Source organism: Abramis brama (assembly GCF_963993115.1).
Source record: "Abramis brama genome assembly, chromosome: 19".
NCBI classification, from domain to species: Eukaryota; Metazoa; Chordata; class Actinopteri; order Cypriniformes; family Leuciscidae; genus Abramis; species Abramis brama.
This window is the reverse complement of record NC_139981.1, coordinates 17064376-17080239: the sequence shown is the minus strand read 5'-3', so window position 1 is coordinate 17080239 and position 15864 is coordinate 17064376. Positions and strand designations below refer to the sequence as shown.

Genomic DNA, 15864 nt, shown 5'->3' with positions numbered 1-15864 from the left:
TCTGTCATTTACTCTAGTTACGACCCATATCATGTTGTTGTTGCTGTTTTTTTCTTCTTCTGTGGAGCACAAAAAAAAAAAAAACGAAATAAATAGTTTCACACAGATATTTCTATACAACAAGCCTCCAAAAAGAACAAAAACAACAAAAGTATACAATAAAAGTAGTCTACCTGTTATGATGTGTGTGCTATATTCCAAGTCTTCTGAAGTCATATAATAGGTTATTGTGAGGGACAGAATGGAATTTAGGTACAAAACAAAAATAAAATAAAATAAAATATGACTTCAGAAGAATTGGCATATACTGCAGAATTCATACGAGCTATTTTAATGGCACTTTTGTCATTTTTGGAAGTGGTCATTGTGAACTGGCATTTTAGCTGCATATAAATATTTTTTTAAATGTGTTTATCTGAAATAGATTAGAAAATAATAGCTTATAGGTGTGGGTTTTATTTTACAGTGTCCTTGGTACATGTTACTTGCATTATATTATAATATCATTATAATTACACCAATGACACATTAAAATAAAGTGTAACCGTAATTTTTATTTTAAGGTAAACTAGTTCTTTAAATTGCTATTAATCCTTCATTTTGCTTTGACAGTAATATTAACATATAGTTGTTGCATTGATTATGAATTTATAAAACACAAACATTTATAACAAATTTATAAAACATTTATATATATATATATATATATATATATATATATATATATATATATATATTCTCAGTAACAGTACAACGTCCCTTTTACACATTTTAACATTTCACAACAATTGCAACAGTAATAATGTTTTGACTGCAAAACTATATGTTGACCATATGCCAGAAGTTAAAAAGTTTTTGCTAAAAGGCTCATAGTAATAGATAAAGCTTCTAATTACTTATTAACAATAAAGCATTCAATTAAGCACAATATACTACATACATAGTCCTTGGTCATATAAAGGCTCTCAGCTCTCAGGCCTTTTTGCAAATCATTTGCATATAAGAGATGTTGAAATCAAATGAAAATTACTACACAAATCACTTTCAGTCAAACAAGAATATTAAAGTCAACTAATTACCTAAAAATCTCCATTGTCTCCTTGGTGAACACTGAGAGTTGTACATCAGGGCTTACAATTTAGCATCTTCATGTATGGCATTTGAAACTAACCGCCTCAAACATCTGTGTAAGTAAAAGGAGAACTACAGTTATAAGTTTAAAGTTCACCAATGTGATACCTACCAAGAGACTCCCAGTTCCCTTAAAGGAACTGAGGGGAGGAGAATGATTTTGCCAAGTCAGAACTAATGCATAGAAAAATGTCTTCACATCATCAAAAAGAGTGCTTCTCACGAGAAAATTACTCAGTAATCCGTCTCTAACACAAACGCTATGAGGTCAGTATTTTCACATTTGCCATCCAATGAATTTGCATACTCTAGACGAGCAGTCTGTGCTTAGCTGCATTATAAAGGGGAAATTTCCAAAAGCTGAGAAGTGTAAAGTCACAAGAAACTTGGTAGATTGGCAGACACATCTAAGGAAATGACGACTGCTAATGCAGAAGTGAAAACAGCAGTGCAGTGAACAGTGACTCTTATGATGGCCTTATTTGTAAGATGTTGTCCAAACGGTTTTACATATTTTGGGCAACTCTTAATGGCACTAATTGAACAACTACAATAAATGAAGAGTAACAATAATCCAGTATAAAGTCAAGGATTATTGTTGCTCTTCTGAAAAGTAATATGTATAATAATAACTATATTACTTTATGGAGTCGAGTTAGCTTAGGGCAATGTCAACTGTGTGCTTGCCCTGAAATCATGTAATATTAAGTGTAAAGACTGATACATAAGGACAATTCTTTTTGAAATGAAAATATAAAAAGGCACTTTAAAATTTTAATTCAGACTCAAAGTATAAGTCTGCAATGATCATTAAAATACAAGCATAGCATGGGACTGGATAAACTGGCACTTAGACTGAATTATCATTTAATCCAGTGATAGAGAGGGACTGAAGATGAGCACGTGATTCACTGCAAAAGACTGAAGAGTTTTCAAATGATAGGGAAACACATGCCTTGTACAGACAAAGAGGGCATCTGAGAAAATACAATAAATGACCTGTCCTAAATCAAACCCTAGACTTGGATAAGATGTTGAATATATGCTCTCCTGCATTAGCAGGACTCAGTTGAAACAAAATGCATTTATTCATTGCCATGTCACTTAGACCAATGATACAGGTCTGCAGATTCCCCCACTGAACGGTATTACTGCAGCAAAATCAATGGAAAATTAGCAGCAGACTACACAGGCCTCGCAGATGATTAATGATGGATATCCGTCTTAAAAGCAGAGCTGGGAACGCAGCGCAAGCGCTTCATAATCCTAATGCAGGCAGAGCAGCCAGAATAGAAGTCTGGTCAAGAATTACTTTCAAATCAATAGATACATTTAGTGTTAAACAAGATTAAATTGATGTTTCAAAACTTTGTTTTGTAGAATAATTCAAACAAATACTTTATCCCAATATAACATACCAATAAATAACTGCCCATCTGTTTTCAGTGTGTTGTTTGATTGTTTTCTCATTTATTTGGCCTCATTCATCCATTATATTTGACTTAAAAATTAATGATAAAAATGAGAAACTAAAATGTATACATTTACACAAAGCCGTTTATTTAAAATATTTCACATATATATATAAAAAAAAATAAAAAATTCACAGTACAGATACTATTATGGGATTGGAAAACCAGCAGTGACCTCTAGGTAATATAATGTATTTACTTATGGGAGTCGAAATATATTTCTTTTGTTTTAAATTGTGTTTAATATTGTTAAACGGAATCAGTGCCCATCATGCACTACGCGACAGGACAAAATCTGCAGACTGGCTCTGACTTTCGCCAACTAGCTTTGTGTAGTATAATCAAGCTTTTAGAAACAACAATAAGATACAGACTAAACTGTGATGTTGCTTTATAATTTCAAAAAGTCTCTAAAGGTTCTATATGCTAAAAGACTGACTGTGCTGCCGTCTTCTTTTCCCTTCAAGCAGAAAAGAGAGGACTGTTGCCAACCGTTGTCTTTTAGAAGGCCCCTTGTGGTCGTACCGCCTAAAGTAGGTGGTGGTTCCCATGGAAATGGCATCAAGCTGCTCGTATAGCAACCATCCCACCCAGATCAGAGAGAGGATGTTGAGCAGAGCCAGCAGGACGACCCAAGCCTCTTTCCCCACCACTGAGCCCCAGTCAGACAGCTGCAAGCCTGAGAATTTCAGGTAGAGGTAGTAAACGGCACTGATGATGAAGATGAGATGAGCCATTACCATGGACATGATGAAGAGGATGAAGATGCGGTGGTTGTCCCGTCCCACACACTGATTGAGGAAGAGGCAGTGGTGGTCGTAGTCTTGGATGCACACGTCACACAAACGGCAGTGTTTGCAATTGTCCACTTGAATTAGCTGAAAGAGAATAGATTGTGCAGTTTTGAAATTTGAATTTTTTTCTATATATATTTTAATAAATTTGAATTTTTATTATCATTAAAAATAATAATACAATTAAAATTTAATATTTTAAATAATTATAATAATTAGCACTGGATCCTAATCTGATTGATGACTAACATATTATCAGAAAGTCAATTAATTTACTTTATAAGTACTATATATATATATATATATATATATATATATATATATATATATATATATATATATATATATATATATATATATATATATATATATATATATTAGTACTTATTATCAGAAAGTCAATTTATTTACTTTATAAGTACTATATGTATATATATATATATATATATATATATATATATATATATATATATATATATATATATATATATATATATATACATATAGTACTTATAAAGTAAATAAATTGACTTTCTGATAATAAGTACTAATATATATATATATATATTTAATGATAATAAAATGTCAAATTTAATATTAATAATTAAATTCATTTGTTTATTTTACATGAAGGATTTGTTTAACCAAAATGGTTGAGGTTCCAACCCTCCACAGAAAAGATAATAAAATGGTATTATTATTATTATAATAATAATAATAACAATAATAATAATTTATTATTATAATAATAATAATAATAATAATAATTATTATTATTATTATTATTATTAATTATAATAATAATAATTATTATTATTTTTATTATTTATTCAATTAGATTTTTTTATTTATTTGTACTTAAAGGATTTGTTTAACCATCCAAAACTGGTTGATGATTTAAGCCTTCACAGAAAATAATAATAATAATAATAATAATAATAATTATTAATATTATCGTTAGTATTATTAATAATAATAATAGAATTGGATTAATAATACTAACAACATATACAATTATATATATATATATATATATATATATATATATATATATATATATAAATAAAAATAAATATATATTTAGAGAGTACTTGAAGGATTTGTTTAACCATCCAAAAATGGTTGGTGATTCAAGCCTCCAAAGAAAACCATTTTAATGCAGTAAATAAATGAACTTCATCAAAGTATGTTAGTCAGCAAACAGTGCTGGTTAAAGAAGTGCTCACCTCACAGTAAATACAGAATCTGGCTGGGCTCTGGCTGGCTTCCATTAAGTCTCCTATGCTGGAAAACCGGGAATCAGTGTCAGCTTCTTTGAGTTGTCCTGGGTTCTGATGTAGAACTTTCCAAAAAAGTCCGGCAAGCACACAAAAATGGACAAGTGAAATGTGTAAGAGGGTATGAGCTGGCCAAAAACGTGAGCAGTTAAGGAAACATTTACATAAAACATTCTAAATGATTCAACTTGTAAAAGTGGTAGATGACATAAGCTATATCTGCAAAGGATATTAGGTAAAATTTTATAGAGAAAACAAGCTGTGGAATGAATTAGGCCTGCAGTCAGTGTTCCCAGGTAAACAGGGTTTGGTAACCTACAGTCCAAATCAAATCATTAAAAAGGTTATTATAACGCCATCAACATCACTTATATTATCAGTGATAAAGCAATGTCCAATAACAACCGTCTAACCTTTGAAAGCTGCTCAGTCTGTGATACTGAGAAAGAATGACTTTTGCCATACAGGGGAAAAGCACTGCAGAGAAGATACCCCCATATTCACCAAGAGCCGCAGCTATAATGAGAACCGCTGCCCCGCTGAGAGACGGTAACAACAGCACCCAGAAGTACATCACTGGAGAACAGATCATTTCATGAATAAACATTACAGCCAATGAATATCATTACAATACAATAATCCCACAGGAAACAAAATGATACCATATGAGTCTTTAGGAATCAGATCTTTCGGTCGTTGACTGAATTGTGTCAAAATCCTGGAGAGCTGCTGATGTCTACACAAAAATGAGGGAGAGAAAAAAGTTGATATCTTATTCTGTTAACGATATAAAATTTCATTACTGGCGTAATACAAATAATCAAAACAAACCAAAAATAATATACAGCATATATATATATATATATATATATATAAAAATGTAAAGCTATATGTTAATTGCAGTGAAGGTCAATTGACATATTCTTTTTGTTTTGACCACACAAATTTTTTTTTTACTTAAATGAATTTCCACTATTTTTATCTACAACTCTTGGAAAGATAAATAAATAAATAATCTGAATTAGAGCCTTTAAATTTTTCATTGGTTCTCAACAGACCTAAAAGTATTCCCTTGATTACAGAGGTCTAGAGGTGTGAGGCCAGTGTGGGTTTTCATGTGTAAAATGTGGAGTCCGGCACTCTTCAACAGTAGCCAGCACACCTCAATCATGCCTTTCTCTGCAGCCACGTGAAGTGCTGACGCCCCCTTGTGGTCAACTGCCTCTGGCGTGCACCTCTGGTTAAAGATATAAACAGGTGACACAAAAAGAAAAGACCTTGAAGCACTATATAAACAATACATTGATTAAACGCATACAATAAACTGTGATTTCAGAACTTTTAACTTCCCCCTCCCTCTTGCAACAATATCTCTTCTCTCTGATGCGTTTAGTGTCGCGAGGGACAACCTGGCATTCACATGAGATCACAGCAATTCCCGAATCCCAAAGAAATAACATTTGGTAAAAAATAGAAGCAAAGATTGCAGGTTTGCACATTTACCTGTGATGCATTTGTTATGTGAGCTAAACCCACAAGGAAACGAACGGAGGTTTGTGAGACGCACATACTACTCCAAACTATATCTGGCACGTTGAAGCGTATGACAAGTTAAAACCCCTTAGACAAGCTTTGTCGATGGCTGTATCGATGGCTTTTCCAGGCAAATTCTTAGGCTTATGTGTGGACCTACAAATAATAACTAATTTCATAATTTGATGTTGTTTTCTTATTTGCTATTATGTTTTCTGAATTACATTTGCACTTCAGGGCCACCATACATTTCACTTGGATAATGGATATACGTCACGATAGAGTGCCCGTCCCTTTTTCCAGCGGCAAGTATTTTTCGGAAGTATTTTTTTTCCATAAATTTTTCCCAAAAGGATTTTAAAATAGTCGTTAAAGAGTTATAAGCCATAAACCAAGCCAATTAGCTACGAGGTGAATCACAACACTACAAACTTTGATTTGAAGCAAAAACATTTTTTTCAAAATTGGCCAAAAAGACAAAGGTACAAGCCTGTGTACTTAACGGTTTTGGTGAGGGAAAGAACTACAATCCCATGAAGCATTGCAAACAGCATAATCGAATTAAAAACAATAGAGAAATATAAAACTACTCATTTACAAAAGTTGATTATATATACAAAAACAATATATATTTAAGTTTATTGCAAAATATGCATATATATATATATATATATATATATATATATATATATATATATATTTATATATATATTCAGAATTTTGAGAAAGTAGGGAGATGGGCTTGATTACATCATTCGCTTCATGGGAGTGGGCGGAGCTAAAGAGCTATTTTGGACCATGTTTCTTTTTCCGACTCTCTGATTGGTGTAATCTTCTACACAGCATCATGGGTAATGTAGTTTTCACCAGGAATTCCACTGTTAAACAGGATTATTTTAAAAATGAGATGAAATAATGCAAGCTAACGGCTGGATTGACAAGCTCAAAGCTCACAGTAGGTCTGTCTTAAAAGGTTTATAAGTCATCGTTCAATATCAATTTCCTTATGGAGGAAATGAATGGAGTTTTTACTTCCGAAAAACTGTAGCACTCTATAGAGAAGAAAAGACTATTTCATGACGACTTTAAAGGAACACTCCACCGTTTTTTTCCTTAACTAAGACGAGTTGATACATACCTCTCGTCTCAGTGCGTGCACTCAATCGCTCTGGCGCGTGGCATCACTTTGATAGCACTTAACGTTAGCTTAGCCCAGTTCATTCATTAGGATCCAAACAGAGATGAAGCTAGAAGCGACCAAACACCTCCACGTTTTCCCTATTTAAATACAGTTACACGAGTAGTTACATGACCAAGTATGGTGACACAAAATAAAACGTGGCGCTTTTCTAAGTGGGTAAAAAGGATTAGGGATGTCCCGATCCGATCACGTGATCGGAAATCGGGCCCGATCACGTGGTTTCAGACTCGATCGGAATCGGACGTTACCTCCCGATCAGGACTCGGATATATATATGTATATATATATGTATATATATATATATATATATATATATATTCTCATTATTTTTTAACACATCTATAGTTATGCGGTGGCACAGAGTTACGCCGGTTTCACACTGCACGCGTTAGCAGAGCGTAAGCAGCGCAGGAGCAGTGCGTATGGTGAGCAGGAGCAGGACACGCGCGTTTTGCTTTCACACTGGCAGCGTTTGTCATGCGCGGCTGAACCGCGGGTTGTGTACAGACAGAGTACTCTATAATGGATAAGTTGGCATTGCTTTATTTCGTTTTCAAATACATTTAAGAGAAAAGACTTGTCAAGGAGCTTATTTTATTAATAATTTCATTTATATAACTTTTGGTTCATCTTTGTTTTTATTGTTCTGGCAACAAGTTTGTTTTTGGACATTTGTTTTCTTTTTAAATTGATGTTGGTCATTTGATCGACTGTTTAAAACACAATAGATATCATCAGTGCACTTTTTGGATAAAACTGCGGTGTATTTTGGCCATGATCAATGCATTGTCACTTTAATTCAGCATAAGCGGCGCAGCAAAAATAGACGCGGCACTGTTGTTTCTGCTCTGCTCCTGCTACGCGCTGCCGCGCCGCGCCGCCTCTGCGTGCGGTGTGAATGCTCTAATCTGTTAACATGGGCGCCGAAAAAAATACGCGCTGCACGCACTGCTAACGCGTGCAGTGTGAAACCGGCGAGTGCAGTTCCTAAAAGCACATTACTGGCTTTGCAAACACTGTGGCACTTTTATTTTTTTATTTGTTTACATGCCTGCCGGGTGTTTTAAGTTGAGGTGCTATTTGTTTATATATTAGACTTTTTTATATTTACTGTTGCGTTAAAGTCCAAAAGTGAAGAATTTATGTTATTTATTACTTGATTGTTCAAGCTACCTCACATAAGTGCTCTGTTTGTTAACAGAGTTGTTGAATGTTAAAATAAGGTGAATTAAATAAAAAATAAGGAACATCCTGGATCTGTTTTTCGCTCTTCTTTATTCTTTTTTTATGTATTATAGAAGTATCGGATCGGGACTCGGTATCGGTAGATACTCAAAATCAAATGACTCGGACTCGGACTCGAGGGCAAAAAAACCTGATCGGGACATCCCTAAAAAGGATAACTATAATGTATGGCGGAATAGCACTTGGGACTCGGGAGCACTTCGACTCGGCGCAGTAAAAAGTCATGCTTGAAAAATCCTCTCCCCCTCTCCCTCCTGTCATTAGAACCAACGTGACTTTTTACTGCGCCGAGTCGAAGTGCTCCCAAGTGCTATTCCGCCATACATTATAGTTATCCTTTTTACCCGCTTAGAAAAGCGCCATGTTTTATTTTGTGTCACCATACTTGGTCGTGTAACTACTCGTGTAACTGTATTTAAATAGGGAAAACGTGGAGGTGTTTGGTCGCTTCTAGCTTCATCTCTGTTCAGAATTAGCTTAAAAATAGCATTCCAATAAAATGAAATTCCATTGTGATAGGAGCAATTTATAGCAGTTTTCAGCTAATTCTGCTCTTGACTATCAGTGTTTTGGTGGCCATTTAGCCTAGCTGCACCCTATAAGAGAACTACAAGCAGTGCTATAAAGTAAAAGTGCTTACATTCGCTCTAAGGAGATACCGGACTACATCAGTATTTCCTGTGGAAGCTGCCAAATGCAGTGGCGTGACCTGATAGTTATCTGCATCCGAGAATCGGAACATTCCAGTCTCCCACAGGTACTGCGTGGCAATACTGAGAACGAAAATGATTAAAACAACAACACTGAGAGGAACAATATAATGAAGTATGCAGCATACACCAAAACAAATCTATAATTCTTTTTAACAATCCTGAGTGTTTTTGTGTTAGTTTGTCTGCCACTATTGCAACAGGCCAAGTTACTTACACGCTTCCACCACCGACCGCATGATGAAGAGACGATTTCCCCTGCTCATCTACTATCTGTAAGTCTGCACCATGCTGCATCATTTTGTGCATGATATAAATATTGCCATTTCTGTTAGAATAACACAGTACAGTAAGCACTTATTATCTTTAAGGAGAAGCAGAGTTTATGATGGATGTTTTAATTAAAATCACAAACATAAGATGGATGAGGTCTCTCGTACCTGCAAGCGAAGTGAAAAGGAGTTTGTCCTGCATCACAAGGGATGTTTGGATCAGCACCACTGTTCAGCAGAAGCTCAGCCACTGGCCGGTTTCCATGGAGAGCAGCGAAGTGGAGGGCTGTGAAACCTCCCCAACCTGAGGAAATGAGAAAACTTTACAAAAAAATGACTTTGAAAAAGTTTTTTGTGACTATCCCAAAACATGAGTTGACAATTAAAATATAAACATGCAGTGGAAAAGTTGTGTATACATAAAATAATCTCTCATGGATGTCTATGTATCTGTATTGCTCGTCATCAGTTATAAAAGTTTAGAGTCAAGTCATTTTATTTGTATAGTGCTTTTCACAATATACACCGTTTAAAGTTTCATGATGTTAATGCCTAGCAGGGTAACACTTTACAATAAGGTTCCGTTAGTTAACATGAACTAACAACGAAAAATACTTGATTTCAACATTTACTAATTCAATATCAAACCAAAGTTGTGTCTGTTAATATTATTTAGGCCTAATGGACCAGAGCTATATGTTTTAATATACTTTATACAGTACTAAACTCACAATTTTTAAAGATGGAAATTATATTCTTTTATATATATATATATAAACATATTCATAACAAATATATGTTGAATAATGGCTAACTTTAGCTCTTTATCAACATACCGTTTTCACAATCAATTGTTCGATCTTGCTGCTGTACTGTAGCTATAACAGGATTGACTCCTATAATTTGCACTGGCTTCGTTTTCTTACAAAAGATTTATTAATCAATAGTTAATGTTGATAATAAAAAGTTGCCACTGTAAATCCGGGTATGAAATTTCCTGCAGTAAGCTTGCAGAATATTTATCAGTTTAATTCCCCTTTTTTGATCACCGTGGTGACAGATTAACTATATAGTATTTTAGGAGATAAATATGGAGCGAATTATGTGCCATAATTAAACAAACAAATCCAGCATTTTGCAAACAAACTCGATCTACTTCGCAAAGGAGCCAAGAGATCTCATAAAAAGCCAAGTGTCACACAATCATAACAGACAGATATGCATTTGTATGCACTAGATTTGGTATGTGCTCAAAGGTTACATGCAATTTGTAGGATGGTTTGTATTTATTTGTGAAGTATTATCTTGGCTCATTTATTTATATTTGTAAAACACAATACATATTTGTTACTCCACTGCATTTTCACTCAAACTGACCTTTGTACTTGCACATTGCTTTCTGTTTGTTTGCGAGTCAAGTTTTCCTTTGCGAAGTAGATTGAGTTTGTTTGCAAAATGCTGAATTTGTTTGTTTAATTATGGCACATAATTCGCTCCATAGAAAAATATACTATAGGCCTATGTTTACCAAATTACATTACAAAGGTGATTTAGATCGTACCTATCAGACTGTTACCATTTTGTCTATTTAAACAGGGAAAAATCTAAGATAGCCTAACGTCAGTAAATTATGGAGTGCCACAAGGATCTGTGTTAACCCCTCGATATTTTCAATATATTCAATATATAATATAATATTTTAAGAAAATATGGAATTAGTTTCCACTGCTATGCCGATGATACTGTTAAATGAGTGTGTTAAAGATATTAAACATTGGCTGACCAGAAATTTTCTTCTATTAAATTTCAAATAAGACCGAGGTATTACTTATTGGACCAAAAACCTGTACACAGAATCTCTTAGAATTTGCATCTAGAAGGATGTACTGTTATTTAATCATCTATAGTTAAATACCTGGGTGTTATATTAGACAGCAACTTGTCTTTCGAAAAACATATTTCATTTTACAAAAACAGCTTTCTTCCACCTCAGAAGCATCGCTAAGCTTCAGAACATGCTGTCCTGTTTCAGATGCAGAAAAATTAGTTCATGCATTCATGACCTCTAGACTAGATTACAGTAATGCATTACTATCTGGTTGGTTGTCCTGCATCATCAATAAACAAGCTACAATTAGTCCAAAATGCAGCTGCTAGAGTTCTTACTAGGTCAAGAAAATATGATCATACAACACCAATTATATCATCTCTAAACTAGTTACCTATTAAGTTCCGTATCAATTATAAAGTATTGCTACTGACCTATAAGGCCCTAAACAGTTTAGCTCCAGTGTATTTAACCGATCTCTTATCGCCTTACAATCCATCACGCTCTTTAAGGTCACAAAACTCTGGGCTTTTGGTAGTTCCTAGGATATCTAAATCCACTAAAGGAGGGACAGCGTTTTAACATTTGTCTCCTAAAATCTGGAATAGCCTTCCTGATATTGTTCGGGGCTTATAGTCTCTCTGCCATTTTAAACTTATATTACAGATGCATCTCTTTAGCAAAGCATTCATTTAATGCATCTCATAACCTTGTACCCCAGTTAGATCAGATCAAATGCACATGATTATCTGCTTAATGTTACGAATAGCAGCAACGCTAATTATTTTCCATTTGCTTTTCTGTTTTTGTCTCGGGATGCCCATCCTGAGGTAACTAGAGTGTATGTCAGCTCCAGTTTGGATCCAAACTCTAATGAAGACTTCAGATGCCCAACACCTGTGAAGAGAGAGAGCACTAACTCCTGCAAGGACTTCAGATGAAGCAAGCTCTGAATCATCATGCACCAATGCTACATTTTCTATATCCTAATCATTTGTTAACAACATGTATTCATTACTTCAATGAGCTCATTGCTTTCTGCCTTTAATACATTGTTAGCAAACTGTGTGATTTGTATATGTACATGAAATACATAACGTAGACACAGGTGACCTCTGATAGCAGACCACTCTAAATTGTAATGTAGACACATGCATTTTCTCTGTAAAGTTGCTTTGAAACGCTATTTATTGTGAAAAGCGCTATACAGATAAATGTGAATTGAACTGAATTACCATAGAACTACAAAAGGTAGGCTTTGTTAGAGGACATCTTACAAAGCGTAACAGGTATCGGACTGAAACAGTCTGGAAGAAGCTGGCTATTGAAACGACAAATGCATTGAAACTTATCGCACGATTTGGTATTTTCTTTAATCAATAGTGGCCATTAATAGATAATAAACCAAACGATAGGTGGGAGAGAGAAAAACGGTTACATGAAGCTCTATTGACCAGTAACGTTAGATCAGTGCAATCTCTGCCATCATCTGTCACTGTGGATCCATTTCAGCACCCTTTAAAACAAAATACTCACCTTTTTGTTTTAATACGCCCCGATCCTGCTGTAATAAATGGGAAACTCGATCGATCTCACCCCGTTGAGTCGATTCAAATATACAACTTCCTGAAGAAGCCTGCAACATTTTGCCACCATTTGTTTACGCCTCCTGTAGACTGAAGAGATTATCGGCCAAATGTAATTGTTCTGTTAGTTTGTTGCAGCGGAAATATCTACGTCCATCACAAAATTCGCCCCGTTAGATTGTAATTCATTCGATAAAAGAGCGAATCTGATAATATGCAAATATGCAGTACTACTGATTTAAGGGAAACCCCGCCCTCTGGAGGTGAAGGGAGAGAAATGTCTAATGTTTCCTCTAGTGGGCGCTCGGCGGCCTAAAACCCTGAACCGCATTTAAATGTCAAGGTTTTTTTTGCCTCACTGAAGACAATGAAAGTATAATCGATTGTAATATATTTAAATGCAAGGTTGAACATGGTATACTAATATTTTTATTACCTCAGCAATCTAAAAAAAAAAAAAAAAAAAAAGGAATTAATGCGTGTAACCGCAAACGACTGTGATTGGTCCAGCTTGACAGCGCAGGGAAACGTCACCGGTACCACATGATAAAAGTATCTGGTGCAGAGTGCAGAGCAGACGTCCTGATGAAACTGCAGACCGGAATAACGCCACTATATATTTTAATAACATTAACATTCATATTTTCATTAAGAAATAAATATCAATTAAGTAATAAAACAGGAGGAAAGAAATAAAATAATAATAATATTTTAAGACACATCTTACCTGGCTAATTAGAGACAACGTCCGAGCTGCTAAACCTCGCCCATTACAACAATTTTCTTTTCTTTTTTTATAGGCTACGTCTCAATCAGCTCACTAGTTCAGTAGCCAGGCAACTGATCAGGGAGTGTGCCATTGTAATGGCTGTCTCAATCCCACAATGCTTCCACTGCACTGAAACGTTTGCCCCCTAAAAAGTCCTACAATGCACCGTGAAAACCAGGGAGCGTCACTGCGTCCAAAAACATAGGCAGCTGACTTGTTGCCTTCACTGCTCTATCAGGCACGGGCTGTGTCCGACATCGTGTCTGGAGCGGACGAATGTGGGTTCTACGTATAACGTTACATATCTGAAGATCTATTTTTGTCTGACAGTTTAATATGTGTGTGTGGGGTATTTAGATGTTTGCAATGTTTTTGTGTCTAACTAAACCAACCAATAACTCAAACTTAAATAAAATAAGGATTAGCGTGCTAGCGACACTTAGACAATTTGAGAATTTATTTAATGCCTGGGACACACAAGGCCTGTAATGAATGTAATTTGATACTTACGACTGATCATGCCCAAACGCTCAGAGACAGTTGCGTTCTGTCAGTCTGTTTAAAATCTGCTCCAGTCACTGGAAACAGTATAGCCGTTAGTGTTTCAACGGCTCAAAACCATAGAAAAAACACACTTTGCTATTTGACTTCTCCACTCCACTCCATCAGTTTGTGAAATGTTGTTGTCTAAACATATGAGATGAATATACCAGATAAAGCTTATACCAGCGATTTTAATTGTTCTTATATTAGAAATATATATAAATTTTATTTTTGAACAATAGGTAAGAACGTTTCCTTGTTGCCAAGTCCGTATAATATTTGTAAGCTATCTTAAATCACCGCACGATGTCACTATTGCTCAACATCGACCGCATCTTAAAGCGCTTAGTGAAAAATATTGGAATAACTTTAAACAGCAGAGGGCAGATACTATTTACGTGCCCTCAAATTCACTTTTGATTGGTCGATTTTAAATCTCCCTTTTGGAATAAAAGAAGGAAAATCAGCCCTATTGCTTCACTATAGTCTTCTTCAAATTATCCTATTTTGAGCCTATTAAAATGTGGAAAACACACAGATGCGCAATAGAGCGTTTCTTCTGCTTTTTTCACTAGGAAGTGAGGCACATGACCAGGCGCAGCTGATGTCAGAGTTTCACATTGTGCAAAGTTCATGGATTAGGAGGCATGTTTCAGCTGGCCACTCACTGAGTGTTGTGTTGTGATGTGGGAACCCAGAGGAAAGCCTTCTGTCTAGCCATAAATCTACGTACACAAGCCTTATCAAAGACTTGAGATGCCACCTACCAAACAACAGGTATGTGTCGGGTTACAGTCTGACTGAACTGGAGTTTCGCCTGGGGTTCATATTAGTTTGAGAGGTTAATTCAGATATCTCACAGAGACTAATGTTGACAGCTGTGGTTGACATGTAGTTGTCTCACTGAAGTGTATTCAAACTAGTGTTATCGCTTGGCGGCTCAACTTGCTGGAACACAAAGTTCAACAAGGAAGCTTGACTGCTTTTGGTCAAGTACTTTCTTAGCTTAATTTGTTTGTCCGCAAACTAATTTATTTTATCAGATATATTTTATTGTATCAGGTTTAAACATTTCAGTAAGAGACAAGCAAGCTACTGTACAGAATAAATATTCTTTACCGCAATCAAGGCTTTGGATACAATAACGAGATGACATTCATGTGCTGTTTTTAGCCACAGAGTGAATAAACTGGTGGGAATGTGCAGTGCAAACATGTCATTTCTACTGGAATGTGAATTGTCTTCCCTGTAGCTAAACAAGCTTACGACTTGACATCACAAGATCACATTAACGTGCAAACAACTGATTGTAAGTTGCAGAAAGCCCTCCAACTTAATGCGGTTGCCTTTAAATAAATATTGTCATATGCTTCAGCTTCACTGTTTATGCTGTACTATTTTTTTGTGATATTTTCTTAGAAAAAAGATGTTTTATGGCTCTAGAGACTTGAGTTCCTTTTTATATTTTAGGCATGAATAATAAATTATGTTCCTTTTTATGTT

The 15864-nt window shown here is 35.0% G+C and overlaps 3 protein-coding genes across 4 annotated transcripts in view; 1 reads left to right on the top strand and 2 right to left on the bottom strand.

Annotated features, from left to right (window-relative positions):
• Positions 1-3466, bottom strand: part of arhgap22a (Rho GTPase activating protein 22a) — a 29996-nt gene extending 26530 nt beyond the window's left edge. The window contains exons 1-2 of the mRNA XM_084092883.1: positions 3344-3466; positions 1080-1183 (exon numbers count right to left, since the gene is read on the bottom strand). Of these exons, the coding sequence (XP_083949009.1) occupies positions 1080-1125 (46 nt within the window). The 5' untranslated portion in view covers positions 1126-1183; positions 3344-3466. The remainder of the gene's footprint in view (positions 1-1079; positions 1184-3343) is intronic.
• On the bottom strand, positions 2671-13308 carry LOC311069613 (uncharacterized protein). Its single transcript, XM_084092885.1, has 10 exons — positions 13000-13308; positions 9804-9939; positions 9581-9691; positions 9294-9426; positions 5733-5911; positions 5337-5410; positions 5088-5250; positions 4907-4989; positions 4624-4814; positions 2671-3481 (listed from the first exon to the last, which is right to left on the bottom strand). The coding sequence occupies exons 1-10, from the start codon at positions 13106-13108 to the stop codon at positions 3023-3025; spliced, it is 1638 nt and encodes a 545-aa protein (XP_083949011.1). The 5' UTR covers positions 13109-13308; the 3' UTR covers positions 2671-3022.
• Positions 13309-14761: 1453 nt separating this feature from the next.
• wdfy4 (WDFY family member 4) overlaps positions 14762-15864 on the top strand; it is a 57236-nt gene continuing 56133 nt past the window's right edge. The window contains exon 1 of one of the 2 annotated variants that reach the window (XM_084092811.1): positions 14762-15138. In XM_084092811.1, coding sequence (XP_083948937.1) covers positions 15118-15138 — 21 coding nt within the window. In that variant the 5' untranslated portion in view covers positions 14762-15117. The remainder of the gene's footprint in view (positions 15139-15864) is intronic. The other variant, XM_084092810.1, reaches the window with a different exon arrangement.